This window comes from Populus euphratica, unplaced genomic scaffold, assembly GCF_000495115.2.
Source record: "Populus euphratica unplaced genomic scaffold, PopEup_1.0 scaffold406.1, whole genome shotgun sequence".
Classification (NCBI taxonomy): domain Eukaryota; kingdom Viridiplantae; phylum Streptophyta; class Magnoliopsida; order Malpighiales; family Salicaceae; genus Populus; species Populus euphratica.
In genome coordinates this window covers 93379-120348 of record NW_011500291.1, presented here as the reverse complement: position 1 = coordinate 120348, position 26970 = coordinate 93379, and the positions used below count along the sequence as shown (strand labels likewise).

Here is a 26970-nt window from a genome sequence, read left to right as displayed (position 1 = left end):
TCTTTGTGATTAAGTACAGTTTAATTATACAAAAAATGCAACTATAAAAATTATTTTTTTAATTTTTTTAATGTGTTTCATATCCAAACCTCAATCTCCATCTCTAAAATAAATACACACGTCAAGTATTGATGACCTTTCTAGGATTCTATAGAAGATAGTACTCAATCATGAAAAATGGTAGAGGGAGGGATCATATTTACCTTTTATATATATATATAAATAATTATAATTACTGTTCACAGAAGAATTTTTGTTTTAAATTTTATGATTAAGGTTGTGATTGAATACAATTTAATTATACATAAAACTCAACTACAAAAATTATTTTAATTTTTTTTTTAATATATTCCACACGCAAACCTCAACCTTCATCTCTTAAATAAATACACACGTCAAGTATTGATGGCCTTTCTAGGATTTGATAGAAGATAATACTCAATCATGAAAAATGGTAGAGGGAGGGATCATATTTACCTTTTTTTTTTTATATATATATATATATCTATTTAATACTGAAGTAAACATTAATTGAAATTGAATCGTGCTTTCCTTCACCTCTTGTAATCTTACTTTGTAACATTTTGATTTTTTAAAGATAATGTGTTTTTCACATTAGGATTAGGAATGGAAATAAATTACCATGATGAAATGATTTGTTTTCTTTAGATCATTCTTCATTAATCAAGAAGATGGATCGAGTTCCTCTATATAATTTTAAAACTAATCAAATAATTAATAAAACAATTATATGGGTCAGTTTTATAATTAATATGAATAATGAACAAGATTTATATATTTTTTAATCATTTACATAGCAATCTCGTATTATAGCTCAAGTGGTGTTTATGCCCTGCTTTATTAGGCTACCGCGCCAGATTATTTTTACAACACCGAATATATTATCATATTTAAATATTTTGTATTAGTTTTTTTAGTTTAATATTTTTTTATTTATATCTTAATATAAAATTATTATTAAATTTTATTATTTAGTATCAAGTTAATGATAAATCAAATTTTATTTTTTATTATATAACAAAAAATAAAAAAATAATCTAACCTAATAAAGTTGACAAGCCAGAGTTTGTAAGCCAACTCATGAGTTTGATAGAACAATTAAAGTTAAATTAATCTTTGTTTTTGAAGTTGTTAAATAGATAAAGTTATTTGAAGATAAGTCTTATACAATATAATTTAAAATCTTAGATAATCAAAGGGTCGGATTGAGTGTATTAAAATATGAACAGTTCGTCCCTCTACAGCTGTTTGTTTTTGTTCCTTCGACGGCAGCTAGCTGTCGTGGAGTATACAGAGAGGGATTTTACCGATTCAAATGAATATATTATTATCTTCAGCTAGAGATTGCATAAGGAATGATATCACAAAGGAGCAGCATGAAATTGCATCATGAATATATTAATATTCATTTGCGTTTCTGTCCTTCCAATTGCTCCGAGACGACTATTGTCAGGAGTCTTGATTATCACAATTAAAAAAAAAAAAAAATCTTAAAAGCATCAGAGCTCTTTAATTACCAGCACTTGACGAAATCAAATCTTTTTAATTACAGGAAATACCCCATGTCACATGGCCACCTCAGCCCTGCTGTACCGCTACGTTGCGTTCTACATGCATTGTTGGTCGCCGCTCTCTTTTATTTTTATTTTTATCTTCTCCGCTGACAAATTATAAGCAGGGCCACGGCTGCATCATCGCCGGGGCGTCGCCGTTTTCGTGCGAAGATGGGTAACATAAAGTCATCAATTGGGATATTTCAGCATTTTATATGGGCTAGGAAAGGATTGAAGCGGGTTCAAAAATTAAAAAATAAGCCTGCAATAAGGGAACCAAGGCGCTATGCGATGCATGCAACCCCTGATAGAGTGTAGATTTTCCTTCATTGATTGCTCTCAATTTCATGCGAGGAGAGACTTGGTCATACTTATTAAAGAAAAATGTGCCTTGTCACATAGACATCGACTAGGACATTTCTATTGACTTGTAAATTTATTTTATTTATTTTTTTAAAATAATTTATATATCTAAATGGATAATTGCCACCAACTGTAATCCAAATAACCCATTGTTTAGATCGATCCAGATTTCAAAAGAAATTGAAAGAGGATTAATCTAGTGTAAGTAGGTAAAAAGTTTAGTTAGAACAGAGTCAAAACACATTACTTATTTTTTAAATTTTAAATGGTATTATTTTTATTTTTTTTTGTAAAATTTAAACAAATTAGTTCACAAGATGCATCGAACACTACTGTATGAAGCATAATGTTTAGCCACCGGAAATTGCCGAAGTGCTGTTCAAAGGCGGGGGCAAATAAGGTTGATGGCTGCCTGATAAGTGTGGGCAAATAAACGGCGCTGTTTTGTTGTCTACAAAATAATCCACCGTATCCAAATCAAGACAAATTTAGGAACGTTCCCCCTTTCCCTTTAATTATAAGCAAAAGAGTCCACAACAACAGCAAAGCATCAAGCCAAAAAGCACCCATCCAAATTTAATTAATTATATATATATATTATAAACCCAACCACCACCACCACCACCACCCAAGCGGAAGGCGAGCATCACTTGTTGGGAAAACCTCAAAATAACCCCCCTACTATCAACTTATCCTCACTTTAGTCTCTTATAGTATCCTTTTTCCATTTTTTTTTTAATATTCACGCAGTCCTCAAATTCCGTAGCTGTTTATTAATGAACAATCATACGAGGACAGATTTTATATTTAATCAGGATTTTGATTTTATATTTACTGCCTCACAATCATACGAGGACAGATTTTATATTTACTGCCTTTTACAAAATTAATGTGTTTACCAAGCAAATGCTCATCATATTTTATTGATAAGTTGACATAAAGACTTGAATAGGGGTGCAAATGAGCTAAATAAGCTTACTAAATCTTGTTAAATAAACTATTTTTTAATAGTTATAAATACACTAATAATTTCTTTTTTTCTAATATTTTATTATGTTTAATCGTTTCCCCCTATAGTAAATAAACTTATTATCAAATATTCAACTGCATTTTTTACACCGTAAACGCAGAAACAGGTACAAAATAAACGGACCCTATCTAAGAAGTTAATGAACCTTAAAAAATCTAATCAGTGGATGCTTTTATTTAAATACATAAATGAAAATTGTCTTAAAGTTGGAGGACTGATGTGAGATTTGTCCGAACTTGTTAGTTTCGTAACAGAACAAAAACAAAAACTTGATAACTAAAATTAGTGTCTCAATCAAAACAGTGCTTAACCAAAAAAAGGCACCGTCCTTACCTTTTTATCCAAACAATTAAATTACAGATCCCCCCTCCCCTTCCTTTCTCTATATCTCTCTCATCATATCACCAGAAGAGACAGACTTCAAATTCCGTTACGGGTTTTTTTTTCAAAATCCAAAACCCTAGAGGATTTTAATCGAATGCTCCAAACAATTCAAATCCAACTGTGTTTCCTTCTTAACATTCTCTCTGTTTGGGGAGAGGTATAACAATGGGTATTTGCACCTCAAAGCCCTCCCCAAACTCCACTCTCTCCTCCCCTGTCGCTATACAAGCCAAGGACAACTCTATCCCTACCAATGAGACAGCTAAACCGGATCCAACCACCGCAAGTCTTAACGATCACACCAAGAAAACCACGGTAGAACCCGTTAAAAAATCTCCGTTGTTTCCTTTTTACAGTCCAAGTCCGGCTCACCGCTTTTTTTCCAAGAAGCCTTCGCCGGCGAGATCTCCGGCGAGGAATGCGGCCAGTGCGAACTCAACGCCGAAGAGGTTTTTTAAACGTCCGTTCCCGCCGCCGTCTCCGGCGAAGCATATACGAGCAGTGCTTGCGAGGCGGCATGGATCAGTTAAGCCGAACGAGGCGGCGATACCGGAGGGAAGCGAGGCGGGTGGGGAAGGGTTAGATAAGAGCTTTGGCTTCTCTAAGCATTTTGGAAGCAATTATGAGCTTGGGGATGAAGTAGGGCGAGGACATTTTGGGTATACTTGTCAAGCTAAGTTTAAAAAAGGTGAACTCAAAGGACAACAGGTTGCTGTTAAAGTAATCCCTAAAGCAAAGGTATTCTTGTGATTTTATTTAATTTGATGGGCGATTTTGTGTATTTGAGTGATTTTTGGGTTTTAAGTTTAGTGTTTTTGGTGTCTTAGATCTGTAGGGATATCCGTTTTGTTGGTTTTTATTTTTATTTTTTATGAATGTGTTGTTACTTTATTTTATTTAATGATAGATTTGAACTGTGCATTGGCGGTAGATCTTTAGCTCGTGCTGATATGCTTATTGATGATGAAGTTTAGAGTTTTGAGAAGTTAAATTTTGGGCAAGAAATCACTTGATAAATATGCTTGATGTAACTTGTTTGATCAGGATGTTTCCGTTGTTAAGTTTCAACTACATGTACAATAGTCTGTCTAGCTTGTTTGATCAGGATGTTTCCGTTGTTAATTTTCAACTACGTGGAAAAAGTCTGTCTCTGTATTAATTCCTAGACTAGCTGGATCAGTTGTAATTATTTTATTTGCTGCCTGATGGTATTAGATTTTTGTTTCATTTGTTTATTGTGGTTTTTGTTTTTGTTGTTAGATGACTACAGCAATTGCCATTGAGGATGTGAGAAGGGAGGTTAACATACTGAGAGCATTGAACGGGCATAACAATTTAGTACAGTTTTATGATGCCTATGAAGACCATGATAATGTCTATATAGTAATGGAGTAAGTACTGATTGTTGTGCCTTTTCTTCTTTCATAAACTAGATTCTTTTCATGGTTTTTTGTGATAGAGATTGTAATCTTTTGAATTTCATTTTTTGTGGATAATACTTTGCATCCATTTTAATGGGTTGCTGTGAATTATCGTGCATTCTTCAGGTTATGTGAAGGAGGAGAACTCTTGGATAGAATTCTTGCAAGGTATCATTTATAGTAGCCATGCCAGTATTCAGTTAATTTATATCTAATTGATGGACAAAAGAAGTGGAATTTAATGAAGGAGAAAGCTGGTCAGCTGCTCATGACTAATCAATTGATGCTCTTTTCTTGTAGGGGTGGAAAATATGCAGAAGACGACGCAAAGGCTGTCGTGATACAGATATTAAATGTTGTTGCATTTTTCCATCTTCAGGGTGTGGTACACCGGGATCTTAAACCTGAGGTGAGATACAGTCTAGCTTTGTGTTATAAATAAGCATAGCCAATTAGAATTCTGCCCTGCGACTTCTGTTGAGAGTTGTGTTCATGGGGATTGTTATTACCGTGGGCGGCCTCATTGCTGGGAATTTTGAAAGACTATTTCTTTTTTATTCTTTAAATTGCTCTTCCATTGGCTTTTAGTTAGGATTGATAGCGCTCTGAGGCAGAGTATGAACTCGAGCACCTGAACCTGCTTGCATAATAAAGACCAATGTTTCATTTTTTAATCAATCTGCTATAGCATTACATTGCTGTATATGAGATAGCTTCAGACTAGTAGGGAGTCTTAGTTGTGCTGCGTTTTTTTTTTTGGGAGTTATAAGTGGAAGATAACTGAGTCTTTTGGGAGAGAATTTTTTGTAATTTTCTAGGCATCAAACTTCTTCATGTTTGGTTTCACATGCATTAAGGTTTTAATTTAACCTGAATGCAACTTGATGAAAGTAATTAAGATGAGGGTAGTGAGTGTGATAATTAGCATTCCCTTATTATTAAGATGCGCCATGTTAGAGGATTTCCTGGAATTTGAATTGAAAAGACAGAGAAAAAAAAAAAACCCTTCAAGAAGAATAAGAAACAGACCCAATTTGTGTTCTCATTTTTTGCTAATTTATGGTTCATCACTTTTGGGTGGTAAATTGTCTGCCTATTTTATCACTGCATGCAAAACAGAGTGTTGTTATTCTTGTATTCTTACCTATTTGTAGCTGATTGCTGGATCAGAATTTCTTGTTCAAATCAAAGGATGAAAACTCCCAGTTGAAGGCCATAGATTTTGGTTTGTCAGATTTTGTAAAGCCAGGTTTGTACTTGCTCTTTATTCTGAGATGTAGTTGGCTGCTTTGTTTTCAATAGCTCCATGAATTCACTAATGGTTTCTGAAATAAATTTTTATTTGCAGATGAAAGGTTGAACGACATTGTTGGTAGCGCGTACTATGTAGCACCAGAAGTTCTACATAGATCTTATGGTACAGAGGCTGATGTCTGGAGTATTGGTGTGATTGCATATATTTTGTTGTGTGGAAGTCGGCCATTTTGGGCCAGGACTGAGTCTGGGATCTTCCACGCTGTTCTAAAAGCTGATCCAAGTTTTGATGAGACTCCTTGGCCTTCTCTTTCTCCCGAGTCAAAGGACTTTGTCAAACAACTGTTAAATAAAGATCCACGAAAAAGATTGACTGCTGCCCAAGCACTAAGTAAATGCCTTGACTGCTGTTAAAAAATTCCCTGTTGGCTTTGCTGGAATCTGAATTGATATTTACTATTTCTTGCTGCAGGTCATCCCTGGATTAAAAATTCTAATGATCTTAAAGTGCCTCTGGATATACACATTTTCAAACTCATGAAGGCTTATATGCGATCAACATCTCTTCGAAAAGCTGCTTTAAGGGTTTGTAATGCTATTTATATATGGGATTATTATGCAATGTGCTTTAATGCTGTCTTCTTGAATGTGAAGCATAACTTTTCATTTAAAGCTCCACGTATAATATCTCATCATATTTTTTTATGCTGCTTCCATCTACTTATGTTGAGTGGCTGGGAAGGTGTCATTGTGGGTTAATGCAGGCAATATCATCCTCACTTGATAATTCATGCTGCCATTTTTATATCATATTTTAATTTGAAATTGTATACATTGCTGAGAAAGAGAGAGAGTTGTTTGATACATCTTGATTTTGCTATTGATGAACCATTATTCTCAATTAAAAGGACTGTCAATGAGATATGCTTAGCTTTGCATGGCCAAGATTAATGATTTTAATGGGCTCCATAAATGCAGTTTAGAAATTATTTTTTCAAGTTGTCATTGAACAGTCATGTAATATTTCTTGCAATTGGTTATTATTAAGCAATTTCAGGGCTATAATTAATCAAATTACTCGAGGGTTTTTGGGTGTGCCTTCATCCTTGATGGCTATATCCTAATGATTTTATATTGAGCTTTGTTGTTGGCATTTTGGCAGGCTCTATCTAAAACGTTGACTGTGGATGAGCTGTTTTATTTGAAGGAGCAGTTTGCGCTCTTAGAACCAAACAAAAATGATGCAATAAGCTTAGAAAATATCAAAGCGGTTGGTTGCTTTTTGAGTGCCATAGTTTCAGTTTCTTGTTGACTCATTTTGTTGTTAGTAATGCTAATACTTTTTTTTTTTTCAATTGTCAGGCCTTGATGAAAAATGGTACAGATGCAATGAAGGACTCACACATTCCTGATTTTATAGCATCAGTAGGTGTTTCCACCTGTATTGTCCTTTTTGGTTTCTAATCCTCATTTCTAACTGGTGCGTGCTTTTGTCTATTGCAGCTCAATGCACTTCAATACAGAAGGATGGATTTTGAGGAATTTTGTGCGGCTGCATTAAGTGTCCATCAGCTAGAGGCCCTTGATCTATGGGAGCAACGTGCCCGTTCCGCTTATGAACTGTTTGAGAAGGATGGGAACAGGGCCATTGTCATCGAGGAGCTTGCATCGGTATGTCTGTCTCTCATTCTCCAGCCCTGCAAGGAACTCTTTGCAGAGAGGCGTCTTGTTAGTTATATACTTGATAGCATTAATTTGCCTGGACAAATTCTGCATCTTAAATGTGACTAACAGAATATGGCATGTCAAAAAGCAGAGGCTAATCAATCTCGTTTTTCAGGAACTTGGCCTTGGCCCTTCTGTTCCTCTTCATGCTGTTCTACATGATTGGATTCGGCACACCGATGGGAAGTTGAGTTTCCTTGGCTTTGTCAAATTGTTGCGTGGGGCATCTAGCAGGATTCTTGCCAAAGCTCAGTAGAAGTTTTGAAGCTGATTTAGATGCTCCAAGAGGGAGGTGGCTGTACCCTGAAGCAAGCGAATTAAAAAGAAAAAGGGTGAGAGGCACCAAAAATACCAATCCCAGAACTGGATATAAAGGTATATTCGCCCTCCAATTTATGGGACGGGAGAGATTAAAGTTGATATCACTTTATTTTTGCGGCACAACCTTGTATACTAATAGAATGGGAATGCTTGTGCTAGTTTAGCCAAATGTAGCATGCGCATTCAAAATCTCCACTGTAAAGCTGTAGTTAAGAATTTAGTTGCAGGTGAATATTTCTTGAATTTGTTAGGAGATACTTGATGTTCTGACATTTTGGACTAGCCTCTGTTCATGATTGAATTGTATCATTTCTACGTTCATGCTTTCTAGTTTATTTGTGCAAATGCCACCGCCGATGTTTAACGGAAGGCTAAAATCCACGGAATCGCCGCCTTGAATTCCCCGAGCAACAAAGCATGGGGGAGATGGACGTGCAAGACATTGAGAATATCATTGCGGAAAAGATAATTTTAACATTGCCGGAAGCTAATATTAATTATCAGTTAAAAAATAGTATTTCGATTATTAATTAAAAAAAACTTAAAATTAGTTTGATAATATTTTACTCCTTTTTTTATCTGTTTAAACTCGAAAAAATTGAAGAAGATTTCGTTTATTGATTTTTTTAACCTAAAAACCTCTGCTGAAATGTTTCAAAACCAAACAAAATGGCTTGGAAAATTTGTGATTATGATAATTGATTTTTGATTTTTTTTTTTGGTGGTAAGAAACTCAAAAAAAATAAATTTCTATTTTTATTAAAAACAAAAAGACAACTGCTAAACGCGCCTTAATATTGTAAAAATAATAATGGGCTGGGCCGTTCATTTGAGTGACGTGTCGTCGAATTCCGTGACGGTCGTTTCTTATTTTTTAAAAACCCGATGGTTCCCAGAATTCAAATGTCATTGCGGCAAAGAATTCACTCTTAGACATGGCGCCTGACAGCGACAGGAAGCGCAAACGCCGTGTCGTTTGCCTATCTTCTAGTTCATCATCAGAAGAAAGCAGCGACGATGATGAAGTTGAAGAAATCAGGTCCTATTTTCACTATCAATTATTCATTTACTATCTATAAATAATTGGCGCTATTTCTCATTGAATTCCTCCTTTTTTTTTCGGTGTCCTTTATTATGTAAAGTGGGGATGAAAGCAATTACAGCGACGAAGAGGAGGACGGAGGCGAGGAGGAGGAGTCAGTCTGCGAAAGAGTCATTTCTCTTCTTAAAGGTGGATTTCAATTGATTTTAGTTACGAATCAAAATTGCAAGTGATAATTACACCAACTCTATTGAATGAGACTCAAATGGAAATGTAAAAAAATGTTTGTTTTGGTGTTGGATTAGAGAGTTTTTTAATTTTTTTCTTTGTAATTTTTATATGGTGCAGAAGGGAATGAATTAGAGGGTTTATATTTAAAGCATTGTAAAGCCTATTTACGCCATTATGGACTTAGGCTAGCTGGAACCAAGGCAGTCTGTATTCAGAGAATTAAGGAGCATTGGAGGTAATTAACTCATCTCCTCCTCTAAAATGCTCGTGTTAGGTTTAACTAGGTATAATGCCGTAGTGTATTTTTTATTCAGGTTAAAGGATGAAAATGGTGAACTTTATCCAAGGTCGTCGTTTTTAATAAATTGTAGAGGTATATATATATATATATTTTGTAGTGTTTGTGTATGCACCTTTTGTTTCTGTGGAGGTAATTTGAAGTTTGTTACTTGAATCAGGTGATGTCTGTAAAGGAGATGTTGTCATGTTTGTGCAGAAAGTTTATTCGAAGTACTCAGCTGTCCCATTTCCTTTTATGCCATATACTCTCACATTATAATTTTTTATTTTGGATCGTGAATTTTCTATTGCTTTGTTGATCAAGGTTTTGGTGTTAAATAGATTTAACAAAGTGACAAGACATGGGAAGATTCTTGGGAGGAGAACCGTAGCAGGCAGGGTTGTGAAGGAAAGCTATGGTTCTGCCAAACAACAGCATACGTTTACGGTAAGTCTGAGTTCTCTGGTGAAAAAACTTAAGTTGATTTGGGTGCCACATGACCTCTGTCTGGGTACCCTAGGGATCCATAGTTGCTGTGATTATCAAATATTGATCTACCCTTGTGGGCACATGATATTTGCCTTCTACTCTTTATTAATTGGTTTTCATTGCAAAGTCTAGTTTAGTTACTGGTGACTTATCTTTTTTATTGATAATTGCTTACAAGGTTGAAGTGCTGTGGAGTAAAGGAGTTAAGAAACTGCCTCCACTTTCTCCTCTGCTTGTGAAAGGCCGGAATCTCTACAAATTGAGAACTTTCAGACAAGTAGGTGGCCATATGATAAGACAAGAAGTTTCTCTAGTATTGATTTTCTAATGTGTCGGCATTCTTATTTCTTCTTCGTCCATATGGGTGTATAGTGTTGGATTAATGAAGCGGAAAGACAGAAAGTCCTTGCTGAAAAGCACAAACGAGGTACAGCGGCAAGACTTATGAGAACAATGAAGAAATCTACGATGGCATGGTCTGGAAATGGAGGTATGCATAGAGTTTGTAAATGAATTTTCATTCTTCTAAAGCATCTATGCCACATGTCATTGACAATGTTGACAGATGCAAAGTGTCATAGACGGGCCCATCACAGAAGTCCATCTCAAATGAGAAAGATGACTGAACTAGAAAAGAGGAAGCGTATTGATGGATGTAGAAGAGACACATTGCAGCTACTCGAAACATTTAAAATTCATCACCAGCAGGCCCGGGCATCACTGGATGTGAACAGAAATATGAACTTACACGGATCTAAAAGTTTTTGGAAACATCGAAAACGAGGAAACATCAATGTGGATATGGGCCCAACTCTTCAGGCGTATGCATGTACTACCCAATGCATATCACAAATAGAACCTCATCAAAGGAGTGTGCCATGCCATTCCTCTCGACATGACACAGACTCCTCTTCAACTGTGATGGCATTGCCTACTTGGAGGCCCTATGCCGATACAATTGTGATGCATGCACAATATCAGGGTTTGAGTCAAAACAGTAGAACCAATTCTGACTACGCAAACTTTTAGCTAGAAGTTTGAAAGGAGGAGTTTTCATCGTTGAGAAGTCATCATGTGGGATATGAAAGCTGAGTTGGCCAGAAGTAACCAAGTTTTGCTCCGGTTAGTAACTTTCCCACCTGGTTGATACATCTTAGTCACACATTTGATATATGAAACTACAATTGCATTCATCCGTCAAGGGCTTACCAGGTTAAGAAAAGACAGAATAGCAGGGCATGGATTTCGTTGATCATGTATCAGTGATATATGTGATGATTGTGAAATGAGATAAATGGCGTGAAGGAAACAACCACAGCTTTGTGTTGATGGCTTGACCTATTCTCATTCAAAAACAAATAGCATATTCCTTTCCTGCAAACTGCGAGAGCTATCCATGAGATTGCATACATCATGCATTCATGAGGTAACTTTTGCCGTTGCCTATGAACCCAAAGCTTGATTCCATGGTCTGTCAGAGTTCTAAGCCTGGGAATTGGTGCCAGCTATGGTAGTTAACCACGCCCCTTTTGCGCAAACATTTTGTTCAACGTCATCTGGTGAAGTGAACACTTTTCTTTTATAACAAGAAGATACACATTCCTTTTTTCGCCTTAGTTGGATGAGGCATGCAAATGCGTCCAAATCTCTCGTCGGTCGTGAAGTTATGAAACTTCATTCCCTTTTTTATTCCTAGAATTCGCAAAGGAAATTTGTACATTTTAAGCTTTAACGATTCTTATCACATAGAGCCGCTATCGTCCATGTTGGTTGGAATTGATACAGTCTAGTGTGCTTCAAAGGGATTCTTGATAGAATTCAATCACGCAGCAAAAATTGTGTGGAGGAGCAATGCTATCTGAACCCTCACACATTTTGCTATTATCGTTTGAGAATTATATACTGAACCGTAATCCTTCTAAGAATTAGACCAAGAGCCATGCAACTTGTAGGGCTCGTTATTGACCGACGTAGTTGTCTTCCTAATTGCAACTGTGCTCTTAGAATTAAAGTTATTTAAAGAGATAAAAGAGAGATTCCTGATCAACCATCAAGAGGGAAGGGTCTCTGTCGTAACCAAACCGCGAAATTTGTCGAGTAGAGTCGTGGTAGGCTGCGTTATTGAAACTTTTCGGGCAAATTCGAGTGATATCGAATGATTGGAGTGGGAGCCATGCCTGCATCATTCAAGTATTGTGGGCATGACACATCACACATCATAAACAATACAAGGGCGGAGGGCCCCTTGTACCACCAAAATGACGGCCCTCCAAGGAAATATTTCCACCGGCACCTTACATGTGAACACTTTGACTAGAAGCTCCACTGCTTATCCAGTGTCTTTACACTAGGTGAAACCTTGCCCTAATATTATTCCCTCTCATTTTATCTGGTTCTAGTTGGTTGATGGGAACGAGACCGTTTCTATTGTCTTGTTGTGATGAGTGGACTTTGGAGCCTGTATGTGGGAAGTAAATGGCATCCTCTGTCGCCATCTCTATTTTCACAGGAAATGATTTTTAACTTCCCTTTTATGATTAATTTTCGCTAAATAGAGTGTATATATTCTATTAAAAACAATGAATATCCTACACATATCAAACAAAATCGATCAAGATATTATTGACCCGTCCACAACCCCGTTTTCACAGGAGCTAAATTCCACCATACAGATTCGAATAAACATAGGGGAACCTTTATAGAGAGGCATGCAATTGTCATTCCTAGGTCATACACAAGTACATGAGGCTTGAGTGTCCTAAATCAGGACACGAAGTCACTCGAATATCCATTCAACCTCTGTGCCCCTCCTGCCTCCCTCAGCCCCAGCTTGGTTCTCCTGTGGGGTCTTGACGTGACACTAGTTGCACACTAAAAATAAAAGATAATCTTACTGTATAGAAAAGAAAATTAAGCTTTCAATATAGCATGATAATCACCAAAACCAGTTCTTTCTTCACACATGAAGAGAATATATGTACACGCAACTCAAGCCCCGAAGTTGCTAAAGTGGAAGGGTTTCAAAACCCAAAAAGAGGCAGTAACTTTGAACACAGTCCAGTTCTGCCCACTTGGAGAGACTCCGGGACTCTCTACGAGGATGCATCCTCCAAGAGGATTCAGAAAGAGACCGTGAACCTATCATCACATGACCAAGGGATAAAACAGCGTAGCCTTATGAATAGGAGAAGAACCATAAACAACAATGATAACCAACCATAACGAGAGAAAGCATAGCAGATCAAAGAAACAGATCACGATTGTGATAACGACGATCATAGAATGATAGAAGGGAAATCCTGGCGAGGTAGCGTGGGACTAGTAGAATCCAGGGTTGACGGAGTAAGAGGGACGGAGGTCGATCTCCTGGGTCCAAGCAGTCCGGTCTTGAACATGCAAATGCCAGTAGGTTTGAGCCAGCGAGTCTGGGTCCATCATCATCTCTCCATTCCCACCCATACCTTGCTGTTCTTGTTGTTGTTGTTCCCCAACTGACGTTCGCTGAGAGCTTGATGGTCCCCTGCAATTGCCAATTTCCCTTCCCTTTCATTAATTGCTAATCATCATCACTCTATATATATTGACAACTATTTATGGCCCTTTTCATGGAGTAAATAATTTCCAACCAAGTCTTTTATAAATCTCTTTCCCTTGTTTGCATATTGGTTTGACAGATAATAGTAGTAATAATAATAATATTCCATCCAGTTATTGTGGTCGTTACCATGATGAAGTAGTAGTGGGATCGTCTACATAGGCAGGCAAGGCAACTATCAAACTCAGTTCTCTTTGCTGTTGGTAAATGAACATGTGATGAAAGTATAAGTTTTGTAGCCGAAAGTAGAACAAAGAACTGAGAATCTTGCTATTTTCTCAGCATCTTGTTGTTTTACTTATATAAATTCGGTTTTTATGATTACGAATTTTATAGGTTTGTTATATATATATATATATATATATAGTTTAATGGAAAGTATAATATAAATAAACATTAAATTACCAACCTAGGAGGGCCAATCACACCATCGATGATAACATGGGCAACGTGTACACCTTGAGACTGAAACTCACTGGCTATACATTGTGATAGAGCTCTCAAGGCAAACTTTCCACAACCTGTATTTTGGTGGCAAATAAACAAGTAATTGACGAATAATATATATATATATATATATATATATATATATATATAAAAGACTTAAAGAGTGTAATTTCTTGATATAGGAAGTTCTTACAGAGCTCAGAGAAACCAGCAATGCCATTTAAAGAAGCTGAACAACCCGTGAATAGAATTGTCCCTTTCCCTCTTTCCACCATGCCCGGAAGAACCTATCATATTTCCATCAACAGAACCCACATGAAATAATGAACAAATTAAGAAGAAGCCTTTAAATTCTTGAAAACGGAATTCTAAACAGGCTTAGCTTTGGGTTTTGGGAAAAGTCTTGGTAGAAAATTAAGGAATACCTGCTGGGCGCAAAGGAAGGCACCGACGGAAGAGACGGCGAGGGACTTCTCGAAAGAGTCGGCGGGAATATGGGTGAAATTGGTGGGTTGCCGGTAGACTGCTGGTTGATACGCATTGTACACAAGTACTTCTACAAATCCAAGTGAAAGAACACCTTCAAATGCCTCTCTCACACTTCTTGAATCCGAGCAGTCTATCCTGATTGCAAAAACTTGAGATTTCTCCTCCCTTGCTATCTCATCTGCAAATCTTGATAGCCTCCCTACAAAACCCCATATCTCTCACTACAATATCTAATTACCTCAAAACCCTCTCTCCAGTCCCCTACAAGTCTTGATTCACTGCACTTTCAGGTTTGTTTCTTCACTAGCATGTTTTAAATGTCAAACAATTACTAATAATCTCAATACATGTAAAAACTAATTGTTAGTAATTCCTTTTTCTTCTTGTCTAGCTAGGGGGAGAAAAAAAAAACTGCAGGCATGTGTGTAGAAAATGGTGCTGCACAATCTCTTGCTATTTCAGGATTCGCTATAAAATGGTATTCAATAATAATAATAATCTTGAGTTTCCCTTCCTTTTTCTTGGAAGCAAAAACAGGTGGCGCAGATAGAGTACTAGAGAGCTAGCTAGGTAAGTACCTAAGTCACGGGCAAGGATGGCAACCGTGTAGCCTTCATGGGCAAACTTGCGGGCAATGGTCCGGCCGAGCTTCGGTCCCACGCCTACAATGGCTGCGATGCCTTTATTGGAGCTGGAGCTCGCCATGCTCCGCATCTTTGGCTAACTTGTGCGGGATTTTCTTCTCTAGTAATAATTAAATTCACCAAGAATTGATTAAGCAACATGTAAGAGGTTTTAGAAGGAAGAATCTGATATGATACGACAAGATAAGATGGGGTAGAATAGTGGACTATTGATACAATCTCCTTCCTCAGCCGTCTCTGAGCAGCATTTTCTTGCCTCAAGCTGCTCTCTAAACGTGGAGTGCTGCGGTGCCTCCCTATATAGCCTCTTTTATTTTTTATTTATGGAAAATATAAATTTGCCTTCCGTTGAAAGAATTTCTCAATATGGAAAATAAATTTTCCCTTTTATTTTACAATAAAATTAGTAGGGGAAAAGGAGTTGATGCCGACAGAAATTATGGTTCTCTTCTCTAAGGCCATATTGCACACACACAGTCACACACGATACCAAGCTACCATAGAATAAATTACAGCTCCAATTACACTTTTTTCAATATAAAAAGTTGAATATTTTTTTTATTATTTCGTGATTTTACAAGAAGTTTCATAAATATTTTTTAATTTTCCACAAAATTGAATATTTTATTGAATAAAAAAAATATTTTAATACAATAATTTAGACTTCATTTTATTGAATAAAAAAAATATTTTAATATAATAATTTAGACTTCCCATCACCACCACCATCACCACCAAAACTAAGTGTCACTGCTTTAAAGTAGCAATTCAGAGAGGAACTATTCCTTTACACCGTAGTCGTTTGCTACATTGCTTGCGAAAGTAAAATACAACTTCTTTGCACTTTGATATTTTGCGCATATTATCTCTGCCAGCAATAGGTTTGACGAGCAACATCGTCACTATTGAAGTTTTTTCTCTTTAGAATGAATTAATTAGCTCCAAATTAAGATATTTTATGGTTGAAAAATTGCTAGATTAATTCTTTTTCTCTCCTCTTAATTTCCTAACAACTTTATCTCTCATATTGTATAACTCAAGGATTGAAATGTGATGGAATTAAAGTTCGAGGACTTTAACATAAAATGATAAAAAGGATCAAAATAAAAAAGAAGAAGAGATACAAACATTAAGTATTAAAGGAAATATTTGGTATGCATTGTTCTATTATAGTGTCATGAGCAGCTGAAGAACATTAAATAAACATTTTACTCTCAAATGTTTCTAACCCCAAAACACCCTAAAATTATTTAAAAAATAAAAAAATCAAACTAAATTTATAAAAATTTCATGGCCTTACAATTTTTTGGCATTACTTATAAGCAACACTATCATCATTGAACTTTTCTTATAAAGTTGAGCGGGTATGACAGAACTCAACATCAAAATTGAACTTTTTTAGGGTAGGGTAAATCTATTCTCTCTCCTTTTATTTTTTTGATGATTTTTCTATTTTATTCGTTAGAACTCAGAGATTAAAATGTGATGAAAATAAAGTTTGATGACTAAAATGTAAAATGAAAAACTTTAAAGATAAAAAAAACTAAAATGTAAAATGAAAAACTTTAAAGATTAAAAAAAATAAAAATAAAACCCTAAATATTACATAAAACTTTTAGCATACATTGTTCTACTATAGTGCTATGAGCAATCTGACAATGAGTGGGGGAACAATAAAATATCATTTCACTCCAAAGCATTTCTAACCTCATACCACCTTAAAATTACTCAAAAAATAAAAATCTAATTGAATTTATAAAAAACATTGAGTCTTGATCTATTTTTTCCAACATTGGTGATGAGCAACACCACCAATATTAAATTTCTCTTTTTAAGACAAACTCATTAACACCAAAACTGGATTTTTTTGTGATTGCAATATGGATGAAAATTTTTGTTCTCTCTCCTCTTAATTTTTTAACAACTTCCTTTCTCATTTCTCAGAATTTAGAGATTCAAACATGAAGAAAATAAAATTTGATGATTAAAACATAAAACCGCATCAAATTCCAAGGTTCAAAATGAAAAAAAAATCTCAAGGATCAAAGGAAACTTTTGGCATGCATTATTATGCTATGTTATTGTTTGATCAATGCATTGTAAGTGAGAAACAATAAAATATATCTATAATGTATCTTCTTAAATATACAGAATTTAAATAGAATGTGTTCTTTAAGCTTTTATGAAAAAAAATTTATCCTCAAGCAAAAATGGAGACGCATGGAATGGAGATACATGGAAGAGAAAGGGGGATTTTTTTTTTTTAAATTTCCTAACCACCCTTCTTTCTTATTTCTAGGTATTTTCTCATTATATTTTTTAAAACTTGTAATCAATCAAAGAAATTTATTTTTTTATTAATAAAGAAATAAACAGCATATATCATTTTATAGTTGTTTCAATTTAGCTTGAGATACAATAATTTCATGACCTACCACTTTTGTTCAAAATCAAGAGGTAACTTAATCCAAAAAAATAACAAGAGAATAGGCTCAAGATCCCCAATATAATCCAACATTTATGCAATTGACAATACCAGAACCGATAACCCTAGTTGTAGATACATTCGTAAATGAGTTTCACAAGACAAAGTGGTTTGATGACATTGATCAAGATAAGATTGCAGCACTGGAATCCAAAATCAGGGTTATTGAAGAGGTAGACTTGTATGACCCAAAACAAGCTGCAAAAATATGTCTGGTCCCGAATATGGTTGTATCGAAGAAGTTTCGTGTTCCCGAGTTTATCAAATAAATTGAAACTCAATACCCCATGACTCATCTCAAATCCTATTACAACAAAATGACAGAAATAGTACACAATAAGAAACTACTAATATATTTTTTCCAGGATAGCTTAAGTGGGACAACTTTGAACTAGTACATGTGAATGGACAACATCAAGATTCAGAAATGAAAAGATTTGGTAGATGCTTTTATTAAGCAATACAAGTATAATATGGATATTACTCCTGATAGAACTAGTTTTTCCAATATGGAGAAAAGAGATAAAATAAAAAAAATAAAGGTGTCATATTACAAGCATATTATGGGTAGTTCGACACAATAATTCACTTATGTTATGCCAGTAGCTAAGCATATCAAACAAGGAGTTAAGAGTAGTAGAATTTCCATGCCCACCAGTAAAAAAGGCTTCAAAGGGAAAATGAAAGTGGTCGACACATTAAAGATGACTACAAAGGTAAGAAAAACCAATTCAAAAGCCACCACACTTTATTCCTTTCACCTTAAATTGTCAACATCAATTTTAACCCTTCATTTCCTGCCAAAAAACCCGAGCATCAAATCAAAAACCAAAATAAGAGTTTCAAATAGTCCAAGAACAACTACCCTCATTATCACTACCCCTAATGAGATGTAGTAGAAGCTACTAAGCGTCAGACATGTAGCTCTTGAGCCCTTGACACCTCTATAACTACCTTACCGCTATCGATACAAGTCATACCCACCTGGGAATATCATATTGGTGTTGCAAGACATAACATTCATACTTGTAGTACCTTAAAAAAAGCTCATGCAGTTAATTAAAGCTGGGTGGATAACGTTCGAAGAAACTCCAAGCATGAGTATGATCACTTCACCCAATCATGTTTCAAAGTGGATCGGTAAACACACCAGAGGTGGAATGCCTGGTGTAAGAGTAAGGTGTGAAAATGTCAGCATGAATTCTTGAGGGATTTGAATTTAAAGGGTTATCTATAAAGAATAAAGTTCTATCACAGTTTTCTATCCAAAAGCTTTCATGAGGAGGCTAATCGAAAAAGAAGTGTACTAGAAGATGGAGCTTGTTGTTACTATGTTAAAAAACGTAATTGCTTGATCATGTCCTCAAAAGTGTTTTGGACCTCCAATATTCTTTTGACTTGTTTTAGTATTGTCAACAACTTGGCTCTAATACCATAAGATTTTCTTTGTCAAATGAGCCCTTCCTTTTAATAAGATCATGTGATTTCTTGTGTGTATGATGTGCTTTTTTTTTTGTTTCACGCAAATAACATACATACACCAACATATCTTTTACTCATTAAACCACTTAACCAAGAATTCTTTAGTATATTCCCCTTTTCTTCGAAAACTATGTATAATCTTATTTTTCCACAAGGATTTTTAAAAAACCAAAGTCTCAATATAAAAAGCAAAAGTCAAATTGGTGTTTGTTATAACAAGCAAGTTTTGAAAATTTAAGTGATCACTTAGAAAAAGAAAAAACCTGAAGAAAACCACAAACACCATGAGATGATTTTAAAGTTGAGTTTTTGCTAGATGAATAATGATAAACCATTTTATATATTCATATGAAAGAAAGCAAAGCTTATTGATTTTGAATGCATACGTTTGAAATGAGAAAAGATCATTTTTTATAATCCTTTCACATTACTAAAAAAAATCCATTGGAGTTCCTTTTTAAGCATAATATGTTTTTTTTTTAAATAATCTTGATTAGGGTCACATTCCATACTAGGGGCAAGTGCGAAAGAAATGAAAAAAAAATCCTAAATAATTAATAGTGCCCAAACAAAGCTGAGGGGGCATAAAAAACCAAAGAATCTAAAAGGTTTGAGCATTCTATAAAAATAACTAATATGATAATGATTAAAACCAAATAAAAAACAAAAATAAAAAGACTAAGCCTAACACTGGGGGCACGATGGATCGTTTTGTAAGGTTTAGAAATACATAGACCAAAAGAGGTCAGGAAACAAACACTAGTGATTATTAGTCTTGAAATCTCTTAAACATCTTTTGAGCCTGTAAATATTCTTTTTCTTCATAACTAACCCACATTACGTGCCCAATCAAACCCTTTCTGATTAAAGACAGACAATCTGGATCGGTAGGCAATACTTCTCTTTAAGAACTAAGTTTTATTATTCATATAAATAAAATGAATATTTTAAAGAATAGTTATTTGAAACTCTCAAATTGAAGATTGAATCCCTTTGACCAACAAAATATCACTTCACATTTTTACCAAAGCAAAACAAAGTTTTCAACACTTATTAAGACTTGTCTATGGGAATCACTTGAATTATTCTCAAAATAAGTTTGTTTTGTACCAACATCAAAATAATTTTTTATGTTTGGAGTTCTCAGGTAAGTATATATGGAAATTAGTCATAATGCATTATACTTTGATCTTTGACAAATGTCTTACTAGCAAATCTTCTTTTAAATCTTCTTTTAAGTGCATCTTTGAGCCTTTATCACTTAGATAGTGCGCTTTCTAACTCTATCTTCTACCTTCTTCTGAGTGCGTCTTTAAAACCTCATCTCCCTTTGAGCCATCATCTTCTAGATAGTGCATTCTCTAACTTTATCTCCTTTCAAGTGTGTCTTTGAGCTCTCATCCCTCAGATAATACCTTTAGGCCCTATCATTTTCCTTTTAAGTGTGTTTTTGAGCCCTCATTTTTTAAATAGTGTGTTTTTTCGCCTTATCCTGTTTTCCTCTAAATACGCTTTCTAACCTTATCCTTTTTTCCTCTAAATACGCTTTTGAGCCCTTGCTTGAAACACTTTCAGAAAATTTACCATTTCTTTATTTGGTTAGTTTTTTATCTTATTTTTTTTTTACAAAATTTATTATCTAAAGTCTTTTATGAGACTTTATGTAGTAAGCATTATAAAGTAAGGGATAGGTGTTATAACATATTTCTGGATTATTCTTTAAATTTAACTTTTTTTTCTTTCTAAAATAATAATAAAAAATAAAATAATAATAGCAAGGAGACTGACAAAGTGGAAAAAGCTGGCTAAGGAGGGATTTTAAATGTAGAAAAATCAAGCTGCACTTTTGGATAGAATTGAGAGCTTAATTATACCTTATTATACCCAAAATTGGAGAGACAATGCAAATTTAAGGTCAAATTAAATCATTATTCCATGACTATGCATAAAAATTAAACCTAAGGACATGATTAGATTTTTAAGTGCCTAATTTAATTTAATCATGGGCCAAATTAAAGTGTAATTATGTTGAAGAATTAATTTGGGTCCAATTAAAGGATTTAATTAGGTGCAAGGACTTAATTATACTTTAAATTGGTCAAATTAATTTAATTAGGAGCTTAATTGGTGAAAAATTAAGTTTGGAAGCACAATTTAGGCTTAACTGAGAATATTGAAATTTTAGGAGATCAAATTTAATTTTTACAAAGTCAAGTGGTTCAAATCAAGGGTAAAATTGCAAAGAAATCAAAATTTATGGGTAAATTAAAGGTAAAATTAAAGAAATTTACAGCCAATGATCATTTTTTAAAAGACGTTGAGCTAAAGGAACCTAATTGGCTGAAATTAGGGGTAAAATTAAAAAGAATTAAAAGTTTAATATTCAATTAAGGGTTAAATTGCATAAATTCAAAACCAAGGACTAATACGAAAAAGTTATTGAAACTCAAGGCTGATATTGTAATTCGCTAGGGGCAATATTGTACTAAATCAAAAGTTCAAGGTCAATTAGATGTGTGATTGAAAACAATTAAAAGTCGATGATCAAATTAAACTCTGGCCAAAATCCCTAATTTATGGTCCAAACTGGTTTTGTTTTGAATAGTAAAAAAATACACTATACAACATGTCATCTGGTTACTATTTATTATCTTATTCTTTTGGCCCGAAAAAGTTGTTCAAGTAACTACTTTTCAAGGGCATTTAATACTTCATTTCTCAAAACAAAACAGATAAACCATACACCACTATGATAGTCTGATATTGTGTTACACTCTAGTGTAGGTCTAGCTGTCCAACTGTCCCTACAGCCGCTGCGATGCCGTCCCAAAGTAGCCAACCCGACCAGCCTTCAACAACTTACTTTTTTAGGCCATGATAGCAACTTTGAGTCAATAATTGAGATCTTTTTGGGTTGAATCAAGGGTTAAGATTTGGCACTAGTAAAGAAAAAATACTCATCTTTCATCCCCTATAAATAAGGGTGGATTCTATGCCTCGAGTACCAAGAAATCAAGGTCTAAAGTTGATAAAAAAAAAAACTAACCCCCTTCCCTAGTTTTTACACCATTTTTTTCTTTCTCTACCTTTTCCCCTCTCTAGTGGCACCGCCACCTATAGCCACTGTATGATTATGATTTAATTCAATAAAATAGAGATTCTTTCATGAAGAAAGATTTGCCTTAGACCTTAGAAAAAGACCAACGAATAAACAATGAAACAACACCCTTAGAAAAAGATCAACGGATAGAAACTTGACCTCGATAAATAATGAAACAACAATGCAGATTATCTTATGTAGGGTGCATTGGAGGTGATGTATCTTTCTCTTACACAACCAGTCTCTTACCTAGACTCACGCAGACCGTAAGATTTCCTAATAACCATAATATTAGTGGGCGACTCCTAAATCTTATGATTATAATTTTATTATTATACCCAAAACTCTTTCCTTCCCAACAATACCTCTCAGGAGGCTAAAAACCGTTGTTATTCAACATCGTCCAATGTCACTAATTAAAGGGAATCACTAGATTAGGATTTGAGGTTAACTGAGTTATGAATATAGATTTTTGTTCTGATTAATGAAAATTGCTAGACTGAGATTTCTATTTAACCAAGCTATGTGGAAAAAGATTTTAGTTTTGGTTAAAGAAAATTGCTAGATTGAGTTTTTAGGTTAACTGAGTTGTGCATAGAGATTTTGGTTCTAGTTAAAGGAATTCGCTAGATTGAGATTTTAGGTTAACCAAGTTATTTACAAAGATTTTAGTTATGATTAAAGAGAATATTTAGATTGAGATTTCAAGTTAACTAAGCTATGATAATAATTTTGTAATGAATGCGCAACTACTATGAGGAAAAAAGAGAGGAAGAAAATAAATCATTTTCTTCTTATATTGCGACTCGTGTACAAATGATCTAATTTTTGAATTTAGAGCATTTAAAATTAAAAAGAAAATTAATAGGTCTTAGTCTTTCACCATATATCAAGAAACATTACATTGTGAATTGAAACAATGTATTAATCATTTTGAAAAAAAAAACCCAATGAAATAGCTATTATAGGTACTACAATCTTTTTATAAGGTTCTATTAGTCATTTCCAGATTAATAGGGGTCAAATAAGTTTTTTTATATTTTTAAAGTACAACAAAATAACTAAATTACCTTAAAAATAAAGTTTATTTAACTGGAAACTCGAGGCTTTTATATATTTTCACTTTTAAAACACAATAAAATGACTAGATTACCATTAAAAGCAAGAAATTTTGAGCTAGCATCCAATGGCTTTGTCATAATTTTATTCTATTTTTTTTTCTTATAATTAAGTTGACTAAGGAGCAATTCAGTACTTTAATAAATATAAAATATAATTTTAAAAAAATAGATGGTACATGTAACACACTTGCTAAAGAGTGGGAAACACCCATACTGTTTAAGTGTTGTATAACACATTTCTTGATGGAAAAACTTCACCTTTTATGATAGCATTCGAAGTGTGTCAACGTCTTTTTCATGGTGGTCAAGTGTGTAAATAACGATGTAGTGGTTAGACTCCAATGAACTTTTTTTCTTCTCCTCCCTTTTTTCCCTCTCCTCACCTGGGTTTTGCGCTTGCATTTTCAAAAATTAAATGTGTCATATTAGTTTGTATTTGTATCAATTTTGACTCTTTTTTTTGTTATTGCTATTTATTTTTTTAATGAGTTTTTAAGTATTTTATTTTTGAATTTCATCCCCTAACTTTTGATTTCATTTGATTTTATTTTATCCATTTTGGTCCGATGATGAGTGTCAAAGTTGTGTAAATTTAAACCCTTAAAATTAATTTTTTTTAGTATAGATAATAAAGGTATCATCTCACATTAGTATTACTTAATCAAAATAAGCTATTTAAATTTAAATTAAAGCAAACCAAGTAAAAATGTACTAAATATGCTAATATAATGGATTCAACTAATATATAATTTAAATAATAAGTAATTAAAAGAGAAATTTTGTTTATGATATAAACTAACTAAAAACATCTTAGATAACTAAGAAAACAAAAGAAATTAGCTCTAAAAATTAAAAGGTAGAGTCAACCAAATATAAAATATAGAGAGAGGAATTTTTTACTTTATAAGAAGTATTTCTTAAAGATAATTAAACATTAATACTTAATTTTAAATATGTTTTATTATCTAATTTGTGTTAATAGATAAATAAATAATGAAAATAACAAATTGTTTCTAACTATCATTATTTTTAGTTAACCTAGCATTTGTGCATCAATTAAACCTAATTAAATAATAACCATCATTAGACATGAAAGATTTAATTAGAAGATAAGTGCAATTAATTCATAATAATTAAACATGTATGAAAAATTAATATAATCAAGACTTATGTATTCTAAGTAACAAATAATCAAATATGGATTTGAAAACTAGATACATATGATTCTCAAGTTAATTAGTCATTCATTTGACATAAACTAATAAGTAGTAATAGATTTAAAACCCAAAAAACATGATTTCTATCATATAGAATTTCAGTCATAATTAAATATATAAGACCCAATAGTACTAACACTTTAAATTAAAACCAAGCTTGTTTGAAATTCATGATTAACACAACTTTGAACAAGAAAAAAGAAAAATAATTTTTTGTGACTACAAAATTCCTCTCCCTCTCTTATGAATAATTTTTTGTGACTACAAAATTCCTCTCCCTCTCTTATGCTATATCTCTAAACATTATTTCTTTTTTTTTTTTAGGGTTAGGGTTCTTTATCTACGTGTGAAGAGGTGGAGAAGGTTTTTAGGTAACACTTAATTTATAATTAGACTACTTTATGTTTTTTTTATATTAATTTGATTATGTTAGCTTGTACAAAAACTTTGACCTTCTAAAATGGTTTTCTAGTAGTCACGTGGGATTTTTTCCACATAATTAATGAGTTGTTAAGAGTTTGTGTTATAAATACTAGATATTTTTTTTTAATTTAGTCTATAATTCTCTAATTACTTTTTAATTTAGACGTGAATTTTCTAGTAATTTTTATATTTTTTGCCTCTTGGTTCAATTTAGTTTATAATTATCTAATAACTTTTTAATTTGGTTATAAATGTCATTCCAATTAAATCCAATAAAGGTCTAATAAGAATAAGAAAAAGATACGATAACAAAACAAAATAGATTAATATATCCCAATTACAGCCTAACCAAAACCAATAGAAAAGAGAAAAAAACACACACATTAATTTTTTTTTTATTGTGCTAATATTTAAATGTCAATTTGTATATTTCAAAATACTATCATCCAACATGAAGCGAAGCACAACCAAATAACTTGTTTTTTTTTTTTTTTTCTAAAGCATGATTTTAGATGTATTGTATTAGGAAAACTCAAACCAACCCTTAGCTTAATAAAGTATTTATTTGCAACTTCTTTCCAAAAAATATTTATCAATTAAGTCACAAACATTTCAATTATTTTATAATCAAGTTTTTTTGTCGAGACTTTCTTCAAAATAATGTTATTTTATTGCATGAAATTTCTAAATCAAATAGAAAATATTTACAAAAATACCTAGTGTGAATCATTAGAAATCGAATTGACAAACTATTTTGTTTTAGAAAAAGCCTCACAAATATTGTCCAGCTATATATGCAGTTTCAACTTTACCATAAAATAACTTTTTGTTTAAATTTTATTGAAAGTTTTTTAATTAAAGACTTTCATCAATATTTCCTTCCCAATTAATTTTTTGAAGTAAAAAACTACACCATTAAATATGAAAAGAAATTCAATACTTATCAGTTAATTAATATTAAATTGAGATTTTTTATTTGCAGGATCCCAAAACCATTGTATAAACTAAAAAAAAGGATAGTAGTTTAATAATAAGAGTTTTTTTTAATGTAATTTTAAATTTGAGTTTTATGGTTATTAAAATAATTATTACTGAAAGTTTATATAGTCATTAATTTTAAAATTTATAAAATTAATTGAGATATACACATGCTAATTTGAATACCTATATTAATTAAAAAAATAGAAATACATTAATTTATTTTTATCTTGTAAAAAACACCTGCTTATATTTTTAATAGAGATAATACTAGATCGGACTACAATGGATTTTGCCCCACCCGACTCTAGTCTGAAATATGTAAATTTTGACATCCTATTTAACTAGGTAGAATTAAATTACTATTTGAGAATAAGTTTAAATTATTGGTGGTTAAAATGTAAGTTTTTTAATTTAAATTAATTGTTTTAATATTTTTAAATTATATTGATGTGTTAATAATAAAAGTAAATTTTAAAAATTAAAAAGTTATTATTTTAATTTTTTTAAATAAAAATATTTTAAAAAATAACTATTAATTAAATATATAGCGTCTTATATAAACAAATCAATACATTCCCAGCCCCAAACTCTAAAGTCAGAGTCGGTGAAGGTCTTTCTACCCAGTGGAGTGGATAGTGGGTACCCAATCTGACTCAATTTATTTATTTCTCGGTTCCTAGAATCGTAATTTCGGGAAAGCTTTTAAGAATAAGTTGTAAAGAAACGGAAGACTTTTAACTCACACCCAGGTCCAGCCTAAAATAGAGTGGACGATAGACACTGATTTGCCCAACCATAAAGCCCAGCCCATCTATGTTATTATGGTATTATTGTCTCCACTGAACAGCTCTCTCTCTTCTCTCCTTTTATAG

At 33.2% G+C, this 26970-nt stretch overlaps 3 protein-coding genes across 4 annotated transcripts; 2 read left to right on the top strand and 1 right to left on the bottom strand.

Moving 5' to 3' along the window:
• The first annotated feature begins 3319 nt into the window (after window positions 1-3319).
• Window positions 3320-8417, top strand: LOC105113265 (CDPK-related kinase 5-like). The gene is made up of 11 exons (XM_011009366.1): window positions 3320-4089; window positions 4612-4742; window positions 4899-4940; window positions 5073-5181; window positions 5943-6021; window positions 6121-6417; window positions 6499-6611; window positions 7189-7296; window positions 7389-7451; window positions 7530-7697; window positions 7867-8417. Exons 1-11 carry the CDS (start codon window positions 3517-3519, stop codon window positions 8005-8007), a joined length of 1824 nt encoding a protein of 607 aa, XP_011007668.1. The 5' UTR covers window positions 3320-3516; the 3' UTR covers window positions 8008-8417.
• Window positions 8418-8959: 542 nt separating this feature from the next.
• LOC105113262 (uncharacterized) lies at window positions 8960-11860 on the top strand. The gene is made up of 9 exons (XM_011009362.1): window positions 8960-9111; window positions 9215-9303; window positions 9463-9580; window positions 9660-9718; window positions 9804-9855; window positions 9967-10072; window positions 10293-10391; window positions 10487-10604; window positions 10680-11860. The coding sequence occupies exons 1-9, from the start codon at window positions 9008-9010 to the stop codon at window positions 11141-11143; spliced, it is 1209 nt and encodes a 402-aa protein (XP_011007664.1). The 5' UTR covers window positions 8960-9007; the 3' UTR covers window positions 11144-11860.
• Window positions 11861-12711: 851 nt separating this feature from the next.
• Window positions 12712-26961, bottom strand: LOC105113263 (estradiol 17-beta-dehydrogenase 12). 2 transcript variants are annotated; one of them, XM_011009365.1, is made up of 7 exons: window positions 26944-26961; window positions 23825-23831; window positions 15224-15389; window positions 14582-14844; window positions 14350-14443; window positions 14119-14230; window positions 12712-13634 (listed from the first exon to the last, which is right to left on the bottom strand). In XM_011009365.1, exons 3-7 carry the CDS (start codon window positions 15357-15359, stop codon window positions 13433-13435), a joined length of 807 nt encoding a protein of 268 aa, XP_011007667.1. In that variant the 5' UTR covers window positions 15360-15389; window positions 23825-23831; window positions 26944-26961; the 3' UTR covers window positions 12712-13432. The 2 variants fall into 2 exon arrangements, with proteins under 2 accessions (XP_011007667.1, XP_011007666.1); XM_011009364.1 differs by lacking the exons at window positions 23825-23831; window positions 26944-26961 and having other exon boundaries at window positions 15224-15643.
• Between the last annotated feature and the right edge of the window lie 9 nt (window positions 26962-26970).